Genomic DNA, 25,175 nt, shown 5'->3' on the forward strand with positions numbered 1-25,175 from the left:
TTCCAAAAGTTATTAAAAAAATTACAGGGTGTTTTATTTTTATTAAAACCTGAATTTTTTTCAATTTCTTTTCTGAAGTTAAATAAAACTTTTGAAACATGCTGTACGCAAGCAATGCATCTGTGTGACTAATGTGTTCATGTCCACTAAACTTGTACATAATAATAATGTTTACAGATATAATAGATATGACTTTCTTTCAAATTACAACAACCATATACAGGGCGTCCGGGGGTAAAATGCGCTAACTTTGGGATAGATTCTTAGATTAGATAGAGTGGAAGATACTACCAGTATCGCCCTGGTGTAAGACCACCATTCAGAATTGAAACGTTGCTCCAAATGGCTTTAGCCGTGTTTAGTGACTAGATCTGAATAGCCAGGTACTTCCCCACCCTCCTCTTTCCCTTCCCCACTTACCTTCAGCCTCACAACATCCCCCAATTGGGGATGCCATAGTCTCACTGGCTCCAGACGGGAGCAGTTGGGACTCTTGTGAGGTATTAACTATAAAAAAAAAATAAATAAAAAAAGATTCTACATGATAGTATGAGTAAAAAAGGTAAATAAGTTTTTCTAAATTTCAACTTATCGCGGGTTCCAAAAAAATCATTCATAGTTTTTACTTCTATCATCGTGTAGAATTACCCCTCGAAGTTAGTGCACTTTACCCCCAAACACACTGTATAATTTTTATACAAACTTCACAAATAGCATGTATGTGATAGGTCTCTTGATACTTAACAATTTATTATTATGTATACAAATTTATTTAATTACATTCTATGTAGGTATACATTACTTATGTTTGTTTGTATAGGTACACCAATTTGAGGTTAAAGTACAAGTTTCAGCACAAGTGTGCCTTCTTCGAGGATTAATCTATCGATACCACATTAAAACTACAGTAAAAAATTGTGCTCTTAAATTTTAAACTTGTACGAATTAAATTTCGATCAAGTAACTCGTCGAAATATAAAATAATTAAATAATATGTATTAACATAATGTTAGAGGGAGTAGAACACATTTGTAGTGGGTGGATTTCTCAATGAGGACATATCATTAAGCGTTCGTTCAACTATAAAGATAATATCATTCGAGCGTTCATTCAACACATATCGAGAAATATCCACATAACCTTTTAAGTGTTTGTTGAGAACTATGAACAATATCGGCTTTTGGTCAAATTGTGATCAGCTGACTGATCGCAACGTGATCAAAAGCTGAAACGGACTGAGAAGCTGCGTTTAACAGGAAACGTTCAAATTACAAATATTCAAAAAGGTACTGATGGTCGATTTGATGGTGTACAATTGTGATGAGAGTTTGAAACGTTTGCAAGAAAAGGTTAAGTTAGATTTTAGTTTTGGTGAGGTTGGGTTAGGTTCTTTTTCTTCAATATTCTGTTTTGTCAAGGAACCGTTACTTCCGGAGTTGAAATCTCGGCCCATGCTGCAGTTCATACAGTAAGTTCATATCTTATCCAGGTTCTAGGCACGCTGATTCGCTTTCGATCAACTTGTGACGTAATTGCAAGCATAACAGCATGACCGTTTTGCTGGATAGCTGACAACAATTTGATCAAAAGTTGCAAAGGACCGTGAAACAGCAAGTAACGAGAAAATGGCACTGATTGGACATTTGAGTTTTATGTGAAAAGCCCCAATCTAAGTGAAGTACTTACATAAGTATGGGTTAGGACTTATGACTTTGTGTACCTGTGTTCACAGTTTAAATCTCGGTCCATTTTGCAGTATCGCATAGTACGGCCGCACCCTATCGTACAACACGTATTCCTTTCTCTGGGGCAGGAACCAAGTTCTGGCCGTGGATAGTTTGGGCGGCGGGAGCTGTGCTAATTCGTATTGGTCGTCCGGGGACGGCCGGGATCAGGACATCCGGACCACTGTGCAGCCGATGGCTCCAACGCTGCACGCATGCGCCAGGGCCAGTTCGAAATCTTGGAGAGCGTACACCTGAAATAGAAAAATTATGCTATTCATAAATTGGCAGAGACCTGAAAATTAATGTGAAATTCGTCATTTTTTTGTGAAAAATATGCAATTTTCGGACAAATAATCTGGTATGTTTTATTAATTAACCTTAAAAACACTTCACGTCAAAATCTCTGTGCCATAAAATTTTCGATTTGACCCAACGAAAATAAAAATAATGCAAATTCTGCCGAAAATAATGCGAATTCTTCAAGTTCCTATAATTCACAACAAACTGCTTCTCCCCATTGGTCGTCACTCCTCGGGGGCCTATCTCCTCGCACGTACAGCTTGTTGAAATCACTGCGGAAAATGTTCATTGATAAACTGACGACAACATTTAAAACAGTGCGCACGTCAAATAATCGCTCCACAAAAATCGCTCAAATTCATAGTTAAAATCTCACCAAAATCAAACAACCGACGGTTGGTGTTTACCTGAAAAACCAGTGAAGTGATTCATCCAATTTAGTTTAGTCTAAACGGCCTAGTCATTACAATTTTAAGTGATTAAAGTGACAATTTGAAGTGACAGTGACCGCCTTGCAAACTCAATCAAAACCTTTTATTACAACAAATACAAACGGACCTGTGCCCTCACAATTAATATTATAATTATTTATCGATACGTCACAGGCGGTCAGTAGCCTGGTGGTATAAACGTTTCGCCAATTCTCTCCGTGGAATACGGGAAGTCAGTTCAAACCCCACAGTTTCCAAAAAAAAAAAAAAACTTTGCTGCTTTTTTTTCAACCGCATTTTTTTTTTTTTGTTCTTTTAAATTTAATTTTAATCTGCATTGTAACGTGTGATATTTTTGAAACCCTTTAAACAAAAAATATAGAACATCTAATTAAACAATAAACTTATTTTAAAAAATACACAATGAGCAGCACCAGAGGCAAGACAACCATTCTGGATAGCGAAGATAAAATCATACAGTTCCTAGAAAAAAAAATGGACGTAATGAAAAAAGACATAATGTCTCAAATAGCTATTCAAAACATTGAAAACCAAAAAAACATCGATAGCTTAAAAAAAGATATGTCGGAAATTATAGAAAAAAAATTCTCTGCTGAATTAAAAGATGTAAAAAACCTCAAGAACCAGCTGTGCGAACTCACCAAGACCATTGACTTTCTTTCACTAAAAATCGATGACTATGAAGTAGAGAGAAATAAACTACACAAAAAAATTAAGGAAGTGGAAAAAGAAAACAAAAATTTAAAATCTGTTGTAAATCAATCTCTACAAAACTGCCTTGAAACATCGCTCGAAATCAACGGAATCGAAACTAAAAAAGAAGAAAATCCTAAATTACCTATTGAATGCATCTTTAAAAAAATAGGGTGTGAAGATTTACTAAATAATAATTCCATAATAAACACTTACACCAACTCACTAAAGAAATGTATAACAATAAAGATGGCTACAAAAGAATTGAAAGACAGGATCCTTTCCCAAAAAAAGAAAGCGGGATATTTCTCCGCCAAAGATATAAATCACTCCACCTCGATAAACCCTATCTACATAAATGAAAAGCTGACGCCACAAAACAAGCAATTACTCTGGCTAGCGAGAGCAACAAAGGCGATGGGTTACCAATACGCGTGGACGAAGAACGGGAACGTCCTTCTCCGCAAAAATAAGGATACTCCAATTATATACATCAGAGACGCGAGCGACATACCCCTTCAATAACCTGGACTCCCTCCTGTACCTTCAAAGATGACCTCCGGACTCAACTAAAAATGGCCCCTTCAGAAGAAAACAGCATCCCTGAAACTCTTGAATGTGACAATTTTGAAGATGTAAACACACTTTTCTACGACACATCTTTCAACATACTAAACATGAACATCAGAAGCATTCGAAAAAATTTTGATGATTTCTGTATCCTTTTAAATTCGTTAACCTTCCAAATTGATTTTATTGCACTCACTGAAACACAAATGCGTGAATGTACCCCTTTCAACTTACCAAACTACACTACTTTTTCAATTCCGTCTAGACACACCTCTCACGATGGCATAACCATATTTTACAATATACACACCATATCCAACATTAGCATAGACAACACTCATTTCAAATATGCAAATGCCGTCCATGCAACCTTCTCCTCCAAAGGAAAAAAATACTCAATTTTAACAGCATACCGCTCCCCTTCTTTATCCCCAATTTTGTTTACACAAGAAATCAAAACTTTTATCAACAATAACAGCTCTAATCAATTCGATTTTGCATTTTTTATGGGTGATATTAACATAAATATACAAAACGCTGTATTAAATCCGACCGCAAACGAATATCTAAATGTTCTATACTCCACAGGATACCTATCATATATAAACAACACTACCAGACCTAATCATCCAAACGATACATGTCTTGACCATATATTTCTAAAAACACACAAAAATTTCCAACATAAATCCGCTACATTAAAAATCGACATAACTGACCACTATCCCACCTTTTACGGCCATCATACACCAAATTTATCCATCTCTGTTGAACCGAAAAACAAAGCAATGATTAAAATCAACTATTCAACTTTAAATAACTTACTGAACGAAGAATCGTGGATCGCTGTCCTATCTAATGACAACCCAAATTTGGCTTTAAATACCTTCTATGAAATACTTCAAAATTATATTAAAAAAAGTCAAGAAACAATAGCACCGCCAAAAAGTAAGCACAAACACATAAAACCGTGGATTACGCGCGGACTAATAATCTCAATACAACACAGAAACAAACTTTTTAAGATCTATAAAAATCACGAAAAATATTGCACATCCAAAAACGAAGCACAGAACCACACCAAACGGAACGAATACATTTTATTTAGAAACTACCTAAACTCAATCATAAAAAAACAAAAACAACAATACTACTCTACACAACTACATAATGCTCATAACGACTCCAAAAAAACATGGCACGTCATAAACGAAATCTCAAACAGGAACCAAAAAGTTCATAAAATTCCTCAAAAAATCATTACTGACAATAACACAACCATCGAAGACGCTGAGAGCATTGCAAACAATTTCAATCACTTCTTTACAAACATCGCCTCAACCCTCATAGATGATAATCCCAGTCTTAGCATTCACTCGAATCAAATTCCTCCCGGCCTTTCAGATTCTAATGTCACTACATATGAACTATCTACATTCAACGAAATAACAGAACTTGAAATCTCAAAACAAATTGACAACCTTAAAGAGAAGTCTGCAAATGGCCCAGATAACATTAGCAATACCACAATTAAATCAATTAAAAAGCATATAATCATTCCAATACATCATATTTTCAACAACTGCATCAGGCATAGCATTTACCCCAATGACTTCAAACTCTCTCACATCATTCCAATACATAAATCCGGATCTCAATTCAAAACAGACAACTACAGACCTATAACTTTAACTTCTCAATTATCCAAAATCTTCGAAAAGTGTTTAAAACGACAAATTATGAACTTTCTAGAATCTAATGATATCCTCTCAGCTAATCAATACGGCTTTAGAACCAAACTGTGCACCGATGACGCTATCTTTAGCTTAACCAAAAGCATATACTCTAACCTTGACTCTAACACTAAAACGCTAACCATTTTCTTGGATTTAAAGAAAGCGTTTGACACAGTCAACCACAAAATTTTATTAAAAAAAATCTCTAAAGTCGGTATTAAAAACAAAAGTTTCATGTTATTAAAAAGCTATATATTGAATCGCCAACAACGCACAAAAATAGGAACAAGCTTAAGTACCTATGACTTGACAAAACATGGTATTCCTCAAGGAACTGTCTTAGGGCCACTACTCTTTCTAATCTACATCAATGACCTATGCAATATTGCAATACCAGGTAAAATTCTCTCTTTTGCCGATGATACTGCAATAACAGTACAAGGTAAAACGTGGGAAGAAACAACCAGGAAAGCCAACAAATGTATTGCAACAGTCAAAGATTGGCTTGATAGAAATCTCCTCAGTCTAAATTTGAATAAAACTATCTTTATTCCCTTTTACAATTCCCAAAAGTCATCCCCTAAAAATAATCTTAATCTGAAGTTCCACAACCCTAATTGTAACTTTGCGACATGCTTAAACTGCGAAGACGTGAAATTCGGACAATATATCAAGTATTTAGGAGTTACTATAGACTGCCAACTCAAATGGACTTACCATATAGAAAAGACGGTCAATAAACTGAGATACCTAAGTTACATTTTCAAACGAATGAGCAACATTGTCAATATAAGAACCATGAAACTTGTTTATGACGCGTTAGTGCTTTCATCTATTTCCTATGGAATAATTGCCTGGGGAGGAACTTACAATAATCACGTAAAACCCTTAGAAATCAAATAATGTACCAAAGGACCAAGACATATCCCACCAACCAGTTATTTCAAGAAACAGAAATCATGGAACTAAGACGGATCTATTGTATTCAATGTCTCAAATTTATATTTACGCGTCCTATCAATTTCACCAAAAACACAAATCGCTCGAGCCAGAGACATACCACATGCGTGTTCACAGTCCCTCACTGCAAAACTAGGCTGGGCCAAAGGCACATCAACTATATTGCCCCAAAATTGTTCAATTCTTTACCCAATTCCATCAACATGTCTCAAAACCTGAACTTATATAAGAAAAATGTTAAAAGTTGGATAAGAAATAATTTCGAAGCGAGTAACTTTTTTCTATAATTTAAGCCATCTGTTTCTAAATAACTAAACTACCACATGTCTCTCTGTAAATTAAAGATTAATTTCTTTAAATCAAAGAAATATATACATGCATCTATGTTTTATGTGTGTATGTGGGTGTGTGTGTGTGTGCGTGAGTGTGTGTGCGTGTGTCTGTGTGTGCGTGTGTCTGTGTGTGCGTGTGTCTGTGTGTGCGTGTATCTGTGTGTGTATGTGTGTGTGTGTGTGTGTGTGTGTGTGTGTGTGTGTATATGTTTGTAAATTTAAAAAAAAAAAAAAGAAAAAATAGAAACTTCTCTAAAAAAAAAAACCAATCACATTGATCTCTATAGATACATTTAACAAGTTTAAAAAAAAAACTATATTTTAAACACCACTGTTTTATCCTTACACTATAATACCCACGCTCAGGCTTCGCCTTTGTGGGATTTTTTTGTTACTCTTTCATTCTATATTACTATGTATGTACCTGAATTGTATATGTATCAAAAATTTTGTTAATAAAAAAAAAAAAAAAAAAAAAAACAAATTTTGCTGTATTGTGCAGACTTAAAACATGACATTTAGGTTCTGTCGAGACAGAGGGCTTGATAACGGTAACAGTCCCGATATATAAGGATGGATGGCAACCCGACGCAGATGTCACAATAATATAAGCCCTGTACTATAAGTACCTTAAGTCCCTTCAAACCGAACAAAGAGTTAATGCAGTCTGCGTTACGTTGAAGGAATAAGTAAAAATACTGGCCTTATCAACAACAGTCTGCAGATTCCCAGCTTCCACGTGCGAGGCAATGCGGTCCAGCATTTCCGCGTCCAGAGGCACGGGTAACAGGAAGTCAGGGTCAGTGTTCACACCGCGGGCCCACTGAAATTACATTAACCAACATCGTGGGTTATATCAATACCCTGCAATACATTTATAATAATAATAATAATTTATTTAAAATTTCACTCCGCACATGAGGTCTCCTGAGGAAGATAATTGCCCTTAGGGGGAAAATAACAGGCCTATGTCATCTTTAGGGGTGTTGTGTGGAGAATAAATGTGTTTTAGTAAAACTTCATGGATCATATGTACGGGGATAGCCGCCAATGGTTCACATATGCAACAGTAGGGAAATTTTTTTCAAAAAACTTACCGAAAATATTTTCCTAGCCAATAAGTAAACCCGATACATGGACGTGAGTATCGTGGGCAGTCTGTCCGTGTTGAGTGGCTGCGGCCGGAGGTCCGTGGGGGGCACCCCGCACCTGAGCAGGGCCGGGGGTGGGGCGGGGGCACACGGGGGTGCGCGGCAGACAAGCCAGGCGTCAAAGGGCCCCCGCGTCGCCAGGTCGGCGTACAGCTGCTGGCAGAGGGCAAGATTGCAGTCGCGTTCCGAATCTTCGCACCAGTCTACGGTCACTACATCACCCGCACCTAAAATATTGATTACTGGGCATTAAAAAAATGATAATAAATAAAGAACGTTAAATAAGATTGCGGACATGTTTACAGAATGCCAGATAACAGGATTATGAACCTGTGTGTAATCGTGTAATCGACCTCTATGTTCCTCACATAGACTGTAGTATGGGGGGCCGGTCAGTCCGTGGATAGCCGGTATGCCCGGTGTAGGAATCTGCTTTTTCCGTGGTGCGCTTCTACGGTCAGGGTATCCAGCGGCGGAAGTCCAGGGGGAAGTTAAGTCAAAAAGAAGACCAAGGTGAAGATCCAGAGAGAAGCAGTCAGGGCGAGCAGGAGTAGGGCGGCTGGTGGCGGTCCGAAGCGGAGAGTGCCTGCTGAAGGCTGGCGCACTGTTTTTATTGTAATATCCCCTACTCCCGTGTTCGGTGAGGGCGGGGTCAACGCGCTGCCATCTTTCGCAGGCTGTGATGTCCGCTACGATTTATTTAGCGGAGGTCACAACCTTTAGCACTACTCTACTCCTTATGCTCTTTTAGTCGACCCTAACCACTTCTCTTTAGCATTTTTATTAATCAAGATATTAAACATAGAGTGGTGCAGTGTGGGGGTGCCTGGCCCAACATATTCAGGAGAATCTTATTTATTTTTCTTATCTCTAAATTTATACTATTTCCTGCTAAGGAGAGTCCGGCCGTTTTATCTGTGTTTTTAATTTGTGATATCTACGACTGAACTCTCACAAACTTAAGCTAAACATTTCAATACGTAGTTAAATCAACAAATTACGCCGTACAGCACCGCTTAGGGGCGTGTGGATTGGTCCCGGGCGACTTGAAGCGGGGTGGGGGCAAGCGGGACTCGAGATATCGAAGCCTCACGTATATTTTCCTAACAGCGTAACAAGTAACATCCTCACCGTTCATCGATCCGACCATTCCGTAATGAGGGCCACAGGGAGCCGTACCCTAAACAAAACGTCCGGTACAATGTGGTTGCCCCAGGGGAGGCGACCCAGCAGATACAGATCGAGGAAGAGGTGGATAGACTGTGTGAAAGATAATGAGGTTGTGTCCAACAACGAAATTTATTTGTTTTTACAAATGTATTCACTTTATATCAATGCATGCTGAGGACAAAAATTTTTGGGAAAATACTTAATATGTAGTTGTTAGGATTTCAGGTACTGAAATCTTAATATTGGTGCTTGTCACCCTAATGGGTGTGGCAACATTTATTTTGTGTTAGCGATTGCCGGGGCAATTTCGTATTGCCACGGATTTTTAATCCTTCTTCTCTTGTTACCATCCGTCTTGGGCGGGTCGTTTTTGGCAAAACGGCAGAGCTGCCAGGTTTTCACTTACATGTGGTTTATAAAACCGCGGAGAGAGATAGCAATATTGGGCTCACCGTACATGAGCTGCCCTACGGGTCCTATTTATTGTTTAAATAAAGACCAATATTCAAGAGCTGGAGTTATTATTGAAGAGTTACTCCAGTCACACTTCCCTTTGGAATCTGGTGGTACCACGCCGGATTGCTCTGTCAGGAGAGTGAAGTTGAGATCCTGAACAGTAGTACCGAAGATGGAAGCCATCAAAACGCTGGTAAAAGCTTGTGACATCACGGTACATAAGCAACAATACTGCAGCACTGCCATTCGAATTACAAATCTACTGAAATCACTGTGTGATGTCACACGAGACACGATTGCATACGTTTTACCTAAGTTCACTTTGAAAGCTCATAACTCTTTATTTTGAAGATATCGAAAACTAATTTTACAGTCGTTATTAACTCAAAATACTTTTTCAGCAAAATAAAAAATTAGAAGACGATCTCATTGCAGCAGAACGGGATGGACTGAGGATTGTTGGCGATTGGCGAGGGACCGCAACCAGTGGAGAACATTTGTGGAGGAGGCTATATCCAACCCTGGGAGGTAGCATCGTTCTTCTTCTTTCGTATAGTGAGGGGGTCAGAGAGGGATGTCTAGCCAGTCTAGGACCTCAGACGTCGCCCTGTGGACCTCATCAATTCGGCCGGGGAATGAATGGAGCAGGCATTCATTGAGTACATCTTCGGTGGTCTACACCGCACTGCATTCATACATCACCGACTCTTTAAGGCCCCACCTATGCATCACGGCTGTGGGAGGAGGAGCGAACATACACAATCATATCACAGCATAGCTATTGAACATAATCTCATGTGGCTTATGTCACTCACCTAAAGCGGTGACCAGTGGTCTGGCTCTGGGATCACAGACAGCCGTGGTATGCGCTCCCCAGACCTTCAGCAGCTGCAGCATCACGCATCCCGGCCCACTGCCGGCGCCCATTATCAGCACCCTGAAATATCAATAAACTGCAAATAACTTCGTCGCGCCTGATAAATCAAATTAATTCTTTGATTTTGTTTCGTCTGCCATTGGCTTTTATGCGGTAACTGGATTAAACAGAAACACAACAGAACATGATAAAAAATAGGATAGTTTCGGTTAGGTCACTTTTCTTTGGTGTTCTGTTTTGTAATGGGTATATTCCCGAGAATTTTTTTCGGGGAATATTGAGTTTATTTTCATCCAAATGGTGAAATCCCCAGACTAACCAATGAGTTTGTCTCCTTCAATGAAATTTTATGTTACTTTTAAATGTATCATTATAATTAAAGCGTGCTGAGGACAGAACTTTTCAAATTTTAAAAAAATACCGAATAGTACCAAAGATTAAGCCGTTACATTTTTATGATATGGTTCATATCACTAGTCATGGGCAGGAGGGAGAACCTACCTCTTCCCCTTGGCAGTGTGAGCGCTGAGCCCCGCCCGGTGTAAGCTGTGCAGGGCCAGGGCACCCCCGTGGGGCAGGGAAGCCGCAGCCTCGGCGGGTAGGGTGCGGGGACTCCGGCCGAGGCGGTGCGCGGGACAGGAGAGCACCTCACGAGCCGCGCCCCCCTCCCAGTCTCCCAGAGCGCCCCACACCTGAAATAAAACAGTATGATGACAAAATGACAGATGACGGTCTCCGTGGTAGAGGGATAAGGCTCTCGACTAGCAATCCAGAATCGTGGGTTCAAATCCATTACTTATTCTCATTATTAAAATACTCACATTAAGGTATTCACATTAAAAAAGGAAGGTTGAAGTGCACATAGAATGCACTATCGAAAGAATGTTGTAATATATTATAATTTAAAAATTATTTTTATGTGAATACCGCAAATATTTGAGAGACAGACCGTGTGCGATATGGTCTAGAACCAAAAGGTAGTAAGTTAGTGGTACTTTTGTTTCCATTCAAATTTATATGGAAGGCACTTCTAGTTTTCTTCTTTATGGTTACCGAACTTACACACTCATAACAATAAATTAAATTTAAAAAAAAACCTCATCGCCTATGTCCAATCTCGTGACAGCTGGTCCCATCTCGGTGACGATCCCAGAGAATGAACGTCCAAGTGTTACATCCTGAAAAAAAAGATAATTTAAGAAAATACATCTGGTTAAGGCACCGAATATTGAAAGATTTTCTGGCCACGGAAAGTTTATCTAGAAGAAAAGAAGTAACAGATAGTAAGTCGCGGCAAAATTAACTAATGATACCTGATATTTTCCCCGGCACATCTCCCTCAGTCTCCGACCACGGCCTCTCAGCACGGCGCGGTCTTCGGGCTGAACGGAGAAGGCCCTTATGCTGACCACTACGTCCGAGGGCCTTCGGACAACGGCTCCAGAACTATCCTCAACCACAACTGCGCTTCCCTGAAAAGACGAACCATCAGATGAGAATTCAAGAGAGGGGATTGAATTAAATATATGTATAAGGATGTTAAGGAAGCTGTGGGTGATTGTCATGAATCAATATGGGATAAGCTGTGAAATATTTGTGGATTTATTGGTTTTAAACCACAGCGAGCAATTTATATGTTTCCATATTAATATACGAGAGTATGATTTTAGAATGAGTACGACGGAATATATAATCAAAAAGAGGAGTTTTTTTTTTCGTAATACCTTATTGCTGGAGTGGTTCTCGGTAATGTTCGATTGTTTACCAACTGAATTGTAATATGAAGAATGAACGAAGCTCTCGTCAGCAAGGCATTTATGTAGTTCCTTTAAAGCAGAGGTTCCCAAACTTTTTTGCCCCGTAGACCACTTGCCAAATTTTTTTTTCCGTAGACCCCCTGCCTGCCAAATATTTAATTTTTCTAAAACTATTAACGTCCTATGTGATAATCGTTTATTTTTTTGTAAAAAGATTCCCTTCCTTTGCCTGTCCAATAACCGGGTGGCGGTATAGTTCCTCTGTCTTTGCATTCTGCAGACAGGGGCGCCCTTGTGAGTTATTACACCAAATGAAAATGAAGCAGGATATATGTATCTGGCCCTACAGAACTGGCCCGTAAGTTCTTTGTCAGTGCTTATTCCGGACATTTCTTCTTGTCACATAATATCTGATTCTTCGATGTTCCATTTCCATAGTCAAAATGTTCTCAATCTTAGTTTTGAAGTCTGTGTGAAGTACATTTAAATGTTGTGTATTAATGTTGGGAAAAATCGCGGCTTCCGATGTGCAATGCTTTGCTTCAATATATTAATTCTGACGAGAAAAGGAACGCATATCTCTGTTTATATAACGTAATATAAAAATACAAATACGAAATAAGTAATTTCTCAGTCTATTATTAGTATTACGTAAACTGTGTTATTTGTGTTAGGTGTATTGAGTCATTTACGGAACTCCTAAATGTTGACTTGAGGTAAATGGGGGTCGGCTCGTATGTACCCCCATTTGAATCTTGTGGACCCCTAAATTTTTTTCTCGCTGACATGGACCCCCAGCAAGCCGATATCGACCCCTGGGGGTCCATATAGACCACTTTGGGAACCTCTGCTTTAAAGGGTACCCACTAAACGCAACCATATAGATACTTGACGCATAAAGAGTACAAAAAAGGTTTATATGCTACTTATATCACATATCAAAATAAACCATAAATAATCATTGACGGAACTGAACAAATAGAAAGTGGTTAAAATAAAATATGTATTACATCTCTGAGAGAATGCAGAGCCCTGTAGTGAGGAACGGCCACAATCCTGGAGCCCCAGCAGACGCCAACAGAGATCCCCACCACTGAGCCGCACGCCACTCCACAGACAAAGATGAGGGCGGTTCTGCGCCACACTGACAAATTAAACATACATTAGTAGGCATAGTCATATCGCATAATATTGTTGATGCGGAGGCATTCTAAATATCTACCAACATTTTTCAACTTATCTTAGTGACTGACTGAAATTTCAGCCGCAGTTTTGGTATTAAAATTAACCGAAGTCTGCGTTTGTGGTGTGTCTGATCAATTTCAATGGCTGGCTACTCGAGCGTTTATTTTATTGAAATACTAGCTGTACCCCGCCACCAGTGGCGGTCGGTGACTTTTAGTAAAAGGGATGCTGGACATCAAATGTTTATACTCGTACTTACTACGTACTTGATATCAAATATGCACATCTACACGCTAGCCCACGAACAAGATACAATTAGGTACCGTCTAAAATTATCTCCATAAATCCATAAAGCTCCATAACTGAATATTTCCAGAATCCAGAATAAGTTTTTTTTCCGCAAATGGCCGAGACACAAAACTTTTCGCATTAATCATTTAATTACACAACCAAACAATTCACTATTATCATTTAGAACACGTTGGCGAAGTATCCAAGCTCAAAGCAAACTGTCAAAGCAGCACGCGCATACAATCCAATGAATTAGTAATAGAGTATACAATTCTGTGCATTATACATATGAGCATTAAAGATGGTTTTTGCATGTTGGATGCTGTCATTAATATCGTATAAAGTTGACGAAGATATTGGCTTGCGGGTCTTAGTGCGCATGCGCGGAAAGAACGTACGTTCTAACATTCTTGGATACTGTTTACAGATCGCTTCTATACCACAGTGTGTTTTACGCGTTTCACAGTATTTGAGAATGTATGTGTATTTAGACTCGCCCGCGCTGTTAGTATCGTGCCGTTCGTTGTGTGTATACAGAAACGGGACGATAATACAATGTCTTATAATAATAATATTTGTATGATTTTTTCAGCGCCTATTTTGTCCAACCGGTGGCACTGTTTTTCAACAAAAGCATGTTTTTACCTGTCACAGGTGACATCTATATAATATAGGTATACAAAAACACACGCGTATTGGAATGCAACTTTGAGTTAAAATTTCAAAGCAATCGGTGAAAAACCTTCAGAGATTTAAGATTTTGAACAAACGAACATTTCTATTTTTATTTATATAGATAGATTAATTTACATAGTTTCATTACACGTCTCACTAGACACGGTCTATTCCAAGGAGCACTCTGTTAGAGCGTATACCGTTGTTAATTTGTGAGAGTTTCTCCAGGAATAATTTAATGAAATGTGAAAATTGAATGTACGTACATTATATCCTATCCATTTACTCGGGAAGGTGTGTATGCTTCTAGCATAACTTAAATATTATTTTAAAAGAACCTGTTACATAAAAGTTGTCTTAAAATAGTAAGTAAATTGACTTACTCCTATCTCTCAGGATGTCAGATAGTTGCTGCATCATCTCTGCTGGCGACGGCAGGTCCCGTAGGCCGGTGGCCTCCCAGGCAGAGCCGGCGGCCTCCTGCAACCGGGAAGAGGCCAGTCGGGCATTCTCCACTGCCCGGTTTAGGGCCTCCTGGAGAGCTGGACTGGCCCATGCCTGATAAAACACAAACAGATTGTAAGAGGCTGTTTTGGGAAGGAAAAAGGTATGAGAGGTGGGGATTTGTCCATTTCACCCACTGTGGTGCAAGACATTGGGTCGAGAAATTTCGGCTGGAGACTTTGAAGATTCAATCTCAACTGACCTCTCCCGTTTCGACCCTCCACGCAGTTAATTGGTGGAAGCATCTGCCGCCAAGTCCTGGACACCCCTGCTAAGGTACCAAACGTAGTGAAACACTTGGGGTGACTTATGGCAGAGGTGTTGTTTATTCAACGAATGATTCCTGGAGTGGTGGTACCCATAATACTACAGGGTTTTCCAATAAGAGGTGTTATTTTGATATTTAATCGTAAAAGATCAATGGTTTCGTTGCTTGTGTGGCACGTAGCGCTGTCTTGTTGAAAGTCAACATTGTCCAGATCAATACCATCCAATTCGGGCCATAAAAAATCATTAATCATCTCTCGATAGCGCAATCCATTCACCGTAACTGTTGCTCCAACCTCATTTTCGAAAAAGTAAGGTCCAATGACTCCGCCGGACCATAAACCGCACCAAACAGTCATACGTTGAGGATAAATAACTCTTGGGTTTTCCGAGCCCCAGATGCGACAATTTTGCTTGTTGACGAAGCCACCGAGGTGGAAATGGGCCTCATCACTCAAGATGATTTTTCGATGGAATTCCGGATCATTTTCACGCATTTCAAGGACCCGTTGTTGAAGCGTGTATCGTTCCATTTTTATTAATGGCGTAGTTTCTACTTGTCAAATGTCAAAAAATGACAGCTTCAAAAGTAACATCTACCGAAATAGCGGGCTATTCAAAATAACACCTCTTATTGGAAAACCCTGTACAATTGCTATGAGGAAATAATGTAATATGGTAGTGCACAGAAAATGATAACAAAGTGGACCACAGTGGAAGCAACAGAGACATAGAAAAACTGTGTGAAAGAAGATTGGAGCAAGTCGAGAATGTAGGAATAATAGAGAAAAATGGTTAGAGGCCGCAGTCAGACGCCAAATCCCGGGTCGATAAATCTTTTTGCACAACCATTTTACAATAGCGAAGTGATAGGGTCAAAAGTGCTCTATCTTTGATTGTATCTTTTTAATATAAAATTGTACTACAATTCAATCTTTTTCACATAGAAAAAATGCCATAGACAGATTCATGCGCGCCGTGTTGACTCAAACCATAGATGTATCCATTTTTTTAGACCGGGTGTCCGAGTCTCGTTTAAGCGACAGAGAAATAGAGATATTTAATCTGAAATGAACTGTCACTGTGGTGCAAGACAAGAATGAGATTCAAGACGCGGTTCTACAAAATTTAAATATCTATGGTCGCTCACCCATTACTAAGCTGACAGCAGATCGATCAAACGCTAGAATTTTTTTTTTAAAAGTAATCCAATCGATCATTCGTGGTTCGCGATTGGATGATGATGAAAATGATTGAGTCGATCGTGATCGACAACACTGAACTATAAGTTATAAGAGGATAAGTTCATTGACTCCCAACTAATTGCCATAATAGATTTCTAATCAGTTTTTCCCACCTTTACATTCTCTAAAAGTTGTTTACTTCATCAGAGTTGGGCTTTAGCTGGGGGCAATTCCTATCAATTAATAAACAATTATACACATGCATTATATTAGTGGTTCAATATTTAAACTAGTTTGAGTCAACGGGCTTAGGAAGTTTCAATATTTGAATTCTTATTATTTCTGTGAATCCATGAACAATGGAATTATTATAATCTCCCATAACATTATTAACTAACTTACTAACCATCAAGCCGTTTGTTTCTCTGCAGAGATAGGCAGAGGATGGACCACCAAACAACTCATCTTCACATTTGTGCCGTATATTCTCCTTACACTCCTTTATTCGTTCATTCGCTCTACATACACGATTGGATCTAAGCGTTCCTTTCTTAATCTTTCATTTAATTTCTCCACATTTCTCACAAAATCATACATGGTTTCACCACACATACGCCTCAGGGATTTCATTTCTACAGCATTCAGTCAATTTTCATCCTTCCTCTGCCAGTTCCATGCCTCACTGCCACACATTAGGGTAGGTACCAGCACTCCATTGTGGACTGCTAGCTTGGCCTCTTCGGACAATTTATTATTATTATTTTTTTTTTTTTTTTTTTTTTTTTTTTTTTTTTTTTTTTTTTTTTTTTTTAGTTTTTTTTTATTAGTAAAAAAAGGTACACGAATTACATAATATAACAATTACATAATATAATTACACAATATAGTAGGTTATTAATTACATAATATAAGTATTCGATGTACCCCCATAAATAAGTAGGGCTTGTGTGTATGGGGGTGTTGTTATATTTGTTTATATTTTGTACGATTCAGTTCAACTGTTCGGAATACTTTTTAAGGTGGCTTTTGAATTCGTTTATATTTGCATTCATGTTTCTAATTTTTTCTGGTAATGAGTTAAAAAATTTAACTCCGAGATATTCATGGTTGAACTGTCCTATTGTTTTTTTACATTTAGGAGTAGGAAGTATTGACGTTTGTCTAAGATTTCTGTTATTTTTAAAGGGTGCAATTTTATTTTGAATATAGTTTTTATAAATTTGTAATGTTGCATGGTAGAAGTATAATGCACTTAATTTTCTGACCTTAAATTGTTTGAATAAAAGTTCGGACGAATATGAATAGGGTTTTTTTAATATGGTTTTTATTATTAGTTTTTGTGATATGTAAATTGTTTGAGTTTGATTTTTATATGTACCGCCCCAGCCTATAATGCCGTATTGTATAATTGATTGACAGAAAGCGAAGTATGTGGTTCTAAGTAATTTTTCGTTTAAAATATCTCTTAAACATCTAAATATATATGTTAGTTTCCTTATTCTGTTGTTCAGAATATTTATATGTGGGGACCATTTTAAACGCTGGTCTATTGTTATGCCTAGGTACTTAATATCGGTCTTGCTTTCTATGTTTGTGCATAACATATTGCAATTGTGGTTTTCTGTATTTTTCACAGAGTGGATAATTATGTTTATTTCTTTAGGTGTTTCTTGTTTTTTAATGAAAAATGGTAAATAATAAGTTTTTTTAGAGTTTAAAGTCAACAGGTTTTCATCAAACCATAATTTTAGTTCATTGATATCTGTATTTGCCATGTTATTTAGTTCTGACCAGGTGTTTGCTTTTAGTAGTAGGACTGTATCGTCAGCGTAAGATACAATGTCTCCATATTTGGAAATATTGAATATATCATTGACATATATAATAAATAACAATGGTCCCAAAACCGTGCCTTGGGGTATTGAAAAGTCGCTATCTTTTGAATCGCTGACTTGATTGAGTAATTTTACTTGTTGAGGTCTTTTATATAAATAACTAGTTATCCATGCTAAGACTTTTCCACTAATCCCTACTGATTTTAATTTACTTATTAATTTTTTATGTGATATGCTGTCGAAAGCTTTTTTGAGGTCTATAAATATGCCAAGACATTTTTTATCGGAATCTAGGGCCGTATATAAATAGTTGGTTATTTTTACTATCGCGTCGTGAGTACTTGTATTTTTTTTGAATCCGAATTGGTTATAATTAATTATTTTATTTTCTTCTAAGAATGTCCATATTTGTTTTTTTACAATTTTTTCATATATTTTTGATATATTCGAGAGAAGTGAAATCGGGCGATAATTTTGTGGATCTTTACGACAGTCTGTTTTATAAATGGGGGTTATAATTGCTCTTTTATAGTTATTGGGAAATTCGCCATTTGCTAGACTTAGGTTTATTATATGTGTTATGGGGTGAATTAAGTATTCTTTCATCGATTTTATTGTTTTAGTATCTATGTTATCAAAGCCGGGGGCAGAATCTCCTTTTAGTTTCGAAATAGTTCTGTCAATGTCGATTTCTGTGACTGGGTGAAATTTATTAATTTGACATTGTGTTATTTGTTGTGGATTAGATATATTGGTCTTATTTATGGATTTTGCTAGGTTTTTTCCCACGTTATTAAAATAGTTATTTAAAATATTACAACATTTTTTTGTGTCATTTTGTACGTTATATATTATTTCCCTATCTGAGATTTCTGATATGTGCTTATATTTTTTCTTTTTATTTATTATTTCATTTATTGTTGACCATATTTTTTTATTATTGTCTTTAGCTTCTGTTATAATTTTTGAGTAGTAGTCGTTTTTCGTTTTCCTTATTAGTGTAGTTAGTATATTTTTATACTTTTTATAGTATAATACAATTTTATTGTTAACTAGTGGCCTTTGTGTTATTTTATAAAGTTTATTTTTTTTCCTAGTGGCTTTTATTAATCCTAGAGTAATCCAAGGTTTAATTTTTCTTGTTTTTGAGTTGGGGACGATTTGTTTTTTTTTTGTTGATTCTAAAACGTGTTTATTTAAAGTGTTTTCAAACAGTAATGCACTTTGGTTGGCGCATTTATTTATTAAAATTTCTTCCCATTTTTCAGTTTTTAGTGATTTTTCTAATAATTTGTAGTCTATTTGAGAATATGGAAGATTTAATTTGGGTTTTGTATTTAGTTTTCTATTTGTATCATTTAGTATAAGACACGCGTAGTGATCAGTTATATTAGTTTTCCACACAGTAGATTTAATATTTTTTATTTCATTCAAATGTATATTACACCAGATGTGGTCTATGCATGATGGCGTTTGGTTTTTAATTTGTCTAGTGTTATTATTAATAAAAGATTTAAAATTGAGGTGTGTCATCATGTTTATGAAATTATTTTTTTCAATTGAGTGATGGTTTGCAGAAATATTTATATTGAAATCACCACAAACAAAAGTAAGTATTCTCGGTAATTTGCTAAGATATTCACATAGTTCGTATGTAAAGTTGATTATGTTTGATTTGTGCGTTCTGTACACTGTTAAAATTCTGTATAATTTATTTTTTAATTTTATATCTATTTTTAGACAGTTTACATATTGTATATAAATTTCTTCAATGTCAGTAATTTCACACTCATCATTAACAAATATAATTAATCCACTATTTTTGTTAATCGGTCTTGTTGTAGCGATGCCTTTGTAGTTTGGTAGCGCATTTATGTATTGATTGTCATTACAGTGCGTTTCCGTTAACACTATGCAGGTGGGTGATGTATGCAGATCATTAATATTTATCAAGAATTCATCTAGGATTTTTGCTATGCTTCGGATGTTCATATGTAATATTAAGAATGGGTTATTGTTTGTAATACACCATTTATTGACTTCCGTAATATTTTGACATATTTCTTCGGTTATTTTGTATTTTTCGTCAATTTGTTTTAGTATAAAATCGGCCATTTTTAATTGTAATCAATTTTTTCTTGAGCGAAGGCAAGCATTTTCATCCTGTGTTTACATTTTTCGCTATTTGATTTGTGGTCTGTTGTATTTGTGGTTTTGAATTTTAAATTAAGTTCTGTGCAATTTATGCATTTTGGTGTTTCGTTTTTACTGTTGCAGTCTTTAATGTTGTGCTCACCCGCACAATGAAGGCATTTTGGTTTGTTGGGAAGTTGAAGACAACGCACTGCTGTGTGCCCAGATTTTTGGCAATGGTAACACTGCATTAGAGGGTTGCAATCTTCAACTTTTATTTGGTAAAAACCAAGGTTAACTTTTTTTTTCGTAATTAGCAGATTTCTCAAATCTCCACTGGTTTCGAGGATGATATTTTTTTTGTAGAAATTTTTTAATTGGTATGGTTCCTTTATATTTTATTTTATTTGGATCCTTTTCATATATTATTTTTATATCTTCATTTTGCAGAATTAGATCCGATATAAATTCTTCATGTGTGTATTTTTCGTCGATTCCTTTAAAGATCATGCACGGTCTTTTTTTATCAATGCTTTCAATTTGTATTCCTTCAAGTTTTAATTTTGTGATTTCATTTTTGATGTTGGCCATATCATCTGCTTTTTGTAAATTGATTATTAATTCATTTTTTGATGTCTTTCTGATGCTACTTACTCCGATTCCTAGTTTAGATATTTTTACATTCTTCATGATTGTTTCTTTTATGTCTTCATTTTCGTTTTTAGTTTTTATTATAACAGGGAATACTGGAATTTTAGGTGTCGTGTATTTTCCACTTGTGATGTTAGCGTAACTTCTCGTAGTTGTTTTATTTTCGAGATTTTGATATTTTTCTAAGTTTTGATTTGTTGTGATTATTTTTTCTAATTTTTGACTGTAGTTTTCATTATTAATAATTATTTGGTCTTGCAATTGAATTATTTTATTTTGTAGTTTTAATTGTTCACATTTTATTGCTTCTTCCACCTTTTTAATATTGTTTTCCAAACTTTGTTTTATTTTCGAGTCTTTTACAGTTGTTATTTTATTAATATCGATTCTTATGTTTTCTATTAATTCCTCCATATTTAGTTCCGTTCACTCTTTCGGTCGATTGGTTATTGAATTTACATGGCTTATTAATATCGAATTACAATAAGAAATAAAAGTCTATAAAGAGATGCGTCAGCTATTTGCTTGGTACCTAATTGATACCTAACCTCAAATCACAGAAACAAAAACATAACTTTTTGACACAATATCATTTAAAGTATACGATTTACACTGCGTAAAATAAAGCGAAATTGTGTTTGGTCGCGTCAGCACTCCACTTATGAATGGTAACATTACCTCTTGAATCAGCTGATGCAGATGAGCTACATACTCCTTGCTCGAGGTTACACCGGCTGTTACGTGAACCTGAAAAATAAACAATTTTACAAAAATATTAAAAGAAGTAGTTCATCCATATAATGTTGTACCTATGCAAGAAACTGCAGGTTTGATTCTTGCTGCAGATAATACAACAAATTGACATGGATTTTTCTGGTCTATAGATTGGTCTGGTGGATTTGACGATGATAATTAATTAGTTTAATGGATTGTACAATAATGGCTAATGCTGTAGTTGAATAACAAAGATATGTATACAATTAGGACGGGTTGTTTCGGAGAATTTGAACAATTCATCAAATTTCAACGTTCATTTCCGGGTTTTGTGAAAGTCCTATTCAAGTTCTATTATTATATCTTTATAGGCTAGTTGCTTCACAAAACTGAAATTAAAACAGAACTTGAAAAAATCTTTCACAGAACTTGAAAATGAACGTTGAAATTTGATGAATTGTTCAAATTCTCCGAAACAACCCGTCCTTAATAAGGATCGCTGTAAATGGCTGTCATCCCATTCAACGAAAGCGAATTTTCATTTTACTTAATTGAAAATTAGAATGTTAATATTAAAAATTTCCCGAACGCAGATAGTTACCTTTTACAGTAATTAAGGTGAATCAAAAGGTTTTATTTTTAAAAAATGTATTAAGCGTGGCCAGCGATCCCGAATAATTACCATTGCTTATTCTAAATAGAAAGGTTTTAACGTTTACCTGGACAACTTCAAGCTTCTCTTGAGCACGGAATATAAGTTCATCTAGTCCTGGGGCCATCGAATCTGCGGAAAAATCTCCTGAAATTACCACAAATAACTTATTACAGAAGTTGCACAGCACTTAACCGACTTTCTCAAGCATTTGTCATCTCAATCATCGAATTGTAGTCCAAATAATTGGCGGGCCGGCCCGAAATAGACAATTCATCCCTACACAAACGCAAGATGTGTCCAAACATTGGGCAATCTTCGGATTGCACAATCAGTTGAGTAACCACTTTAAAAACGATATTTTGAATGAAAATCTTTAATAAACTATGGATGAATGTTTAATTAAGGTATTGACAACATTAAATGTTGTGTTTGTAGCTATTTTTATGTGTTTTTTGCAAATATTAAATCATAATATAACCTCACAGCGACGACTGGGCCATAGCGATCAGCTGTCTACGAGTGACTACATGCAACGATAGGTGCTGTCATCTGTCATAACCTCAACCTTCAAACAAATATAATTGTATTCTTGATGATTATTATGTATGAGAAGGTCCCGAGAATTGAAATTTCTCAAAAAATAACTTAAAAAATGAAGTTAAAGGCACAAAAATGTGTTTATATTCCATAAAATATACAAAAATATTTTTTTTTTTCATTTTCAGTATACGCAAGTTGACGCAAGTCCTGTCAGAGTTTACAGCCACTTGGCAGGAGTCTTGCCATTTTCTTGATTTTTGGTTAGTATTGCCATTCAAAAAATAGTTTTTATTTTTTTATAGGTGATGTTTTTGGAAATAAAATAAATTATCCTATTTGTCCTCGATAATCTTAATTTTCTTTTTAAACGTCAATAATTTTAAATAACTTTGATGACTTCGCATGTACAGTAGCTATTAACATCTAGTTACGTACTTGAGCCAATGTTTCAGATAGCTTGCAATTGCAATGTCTGTCAATCAAATCAGAGGAAATGTGTAAATTGTTGGAAATGTCGGCTCAAGAAAAAATCACAACACGACAACTCAATATTTTATAAATCATCCACAATTTTACTTTTGGCAGTGAGAATCTAAAATAATATCTCTTCATATGAAGCGGTTACTTTGTGATGAATTATATTACTATTTTCAATAAGTACCTATTTACAACTAAGATAAAATTCAGCTTAAAATATAATTAGAGATATAAAACTCTTGTAAAGTTTGGTTGGTTATTTTGTATTCAAACCAAAATTTAAGTTTTATATGAAATAGGTCGCGTAGCCGTTCCTCTTAAGGCTCCATAGCAAGCATTACAAAAGAAGAAGAAGATGGTTTGAAACGGAGATATGTAGTACCAACGTTAAAAGGAGTGCGCTAATTAAAAAAGTTTATATTTAATAGGCGTAAGAAAAAAAAGGTAATAAAGCATGACAAGAGTACGTATGAGACGATGTATGAATGTTAATGAGGCAAGGAGTGTGTGCCAAGACCGAGTTGTTTGACGATCCGTCCTGCTGGGAAACGACGTGATGGTAATTTAGTTATTTTAAATACAGCTGAAATCTCTCGACTATGTGTCTTAAGTAGCATTTAAAGAAACACAGATTTTTTTTATACCTACAATATATTAAATAACAGAACCAGGCGTGTTTTTTTATAATTATCGGAGAATATTTTTCGTTATTTTTTTGTGGAGGGAATTTCATATAATTAATTTTTCATCTCGATAAATGTGTGGAGATTATCTTCAATAACAACATTAATTTTTATTTTTTATATATATTCAATAATATTGTTATTGGGTTTATAAAAACAGTTTATTTTTAAACAAGTTCTGCTGTGTAATTATTATTACGCGTGACAGCTGTTTCGCCTTCTGAAGGCATTATCAAACTGTGGGTAGCCCACTTACAGACGATACATTTATATTATTTGTAGATATGTATTTTAATTTCAATTTCTGATTTCTTAATTGATTTCTGAGTAAAATGTTAGAAAGTATTAATGGTTATTACCCCAATTACTGTAATGTTTAAATTTGACTGAATGTCTTTATGTTAGTTATTCCCAAACGATGACTCATAGGGTTATTTTAATAGTATAATTAAGTACTTCTTAGTGCACTCATATTTGCACTAGGTTTGAAGATATCTAGTAGGGGTGAACGAATTATATTTGTTTGTTCATTAATTAGAATTAGGCCAGTGCAATTAGCGATTCGCGATCGAAGTAATTCCGGTAGTCCCAATTTTTTTATATGTTATATAAACTGATCTCCTGATGAAAAATCTGAATTTCCGACCTTGGCACACCTGTGCTCGCGCCGCCATTTTGAAAAAACTGGCCGAAATCGGGCCAAAATCTAGTTTTTCCCAAATATCTCATTTTCAATGCAAATTTCGGCTAAAGTATTGTAACAAGTATAATAGAACATAAAATAACCTACAACTTTTGTTACAACAAATTTCTTCTATCTCTAATAGGTACCGAGGTAGAAAGTCGTAAAGGTGCGTATATTTTTGAAAAAACAAGTTTTTTGCGCGACTAGGTTTGGTTTTTTATAAATACCTCGTTGCCAGTACAATTTTGTGAAAAATTTATTGATAATAATTTTGTAGAAAATTAAATTTCGTTAAAGAAATAGGTATATAATTTATATTTTTTATCTCTATTACGTATCCAAACTCTAATCCACCAAAACCAGGCCAAAAATTGAAACAGAGGTTAGGTGTTTTAAACTTGGCATTCCTTGATTTTATTTTTCTTTAACAATTATTGTTCTAAGAACATATACGTTGACAAAAATCGTCATGCCTGTGTCAGACCTAGATATAAATATAGTAGATAGACTATTTC

The 25,175-nt window shown here is 35.9% G+C and overlaps 1 protein-coding gene across 1 annotated transcript; it reads right to left on the reverse strand.

Moving 5' to 3' along the window:
- Nucleotides 1-538: 538 nt before the first annotated feature.
- Nucleotides 539-22,846, reverse strand: LOC149410345 (NAD(P)H oxidoreductase RTN4IP1, mitochondrial-like). Its single transcript, XM_089648871.1, has 12 exons — nucleotides 22,754-22,846; nucleotides 22,340-22,419; nucleotides 21,585-21,653; nucleotides 14,716-14,890; nucleotides 13,192-13,325; nucleotides 11,738-11,896; nucleotides 11,522-11,602; nucleotides 10,926-11,116; nucleotides 10,363-10,484; nucleotides 7,868-8,148; nucleotides 7,474-7,593; nucleotides 539-1,978 (listed from the first exon to the last, which is right to left on the reverse strand). The coding sequence occupies exons 2-12, from the start codon at nucleotides 22,397-22,399 to the stop codon at nucleotides 1,892-1,894; spliced, it is 1,479 nt and encodes a 492-aa protein (XP_089504997.1). The 5' UTR covers nucleotides 22,400-22,419; nucleotides 22,754-22,846; the 3' UTR covers nucleotides 539-1,891.
- Between the last annotated feature and the right edge of the window lie 2,329 nt (nucleotides 22,847-25,175).

This window comes from Hesperophylax consimilis, chromosome 28 (genome assembly GCF_061612785.1).
Source record: "Hesperophylax consimilis isolate HC1 chromosome 28, BYU_Hcon_1.0, whole genome shotgun sequence".
NCBI lineage: Eukaryota > Metazoa > Arthropoda > Insecta > Trichoptera > Limnephilidae > Hesperophylax > Hesperophylax consimilis.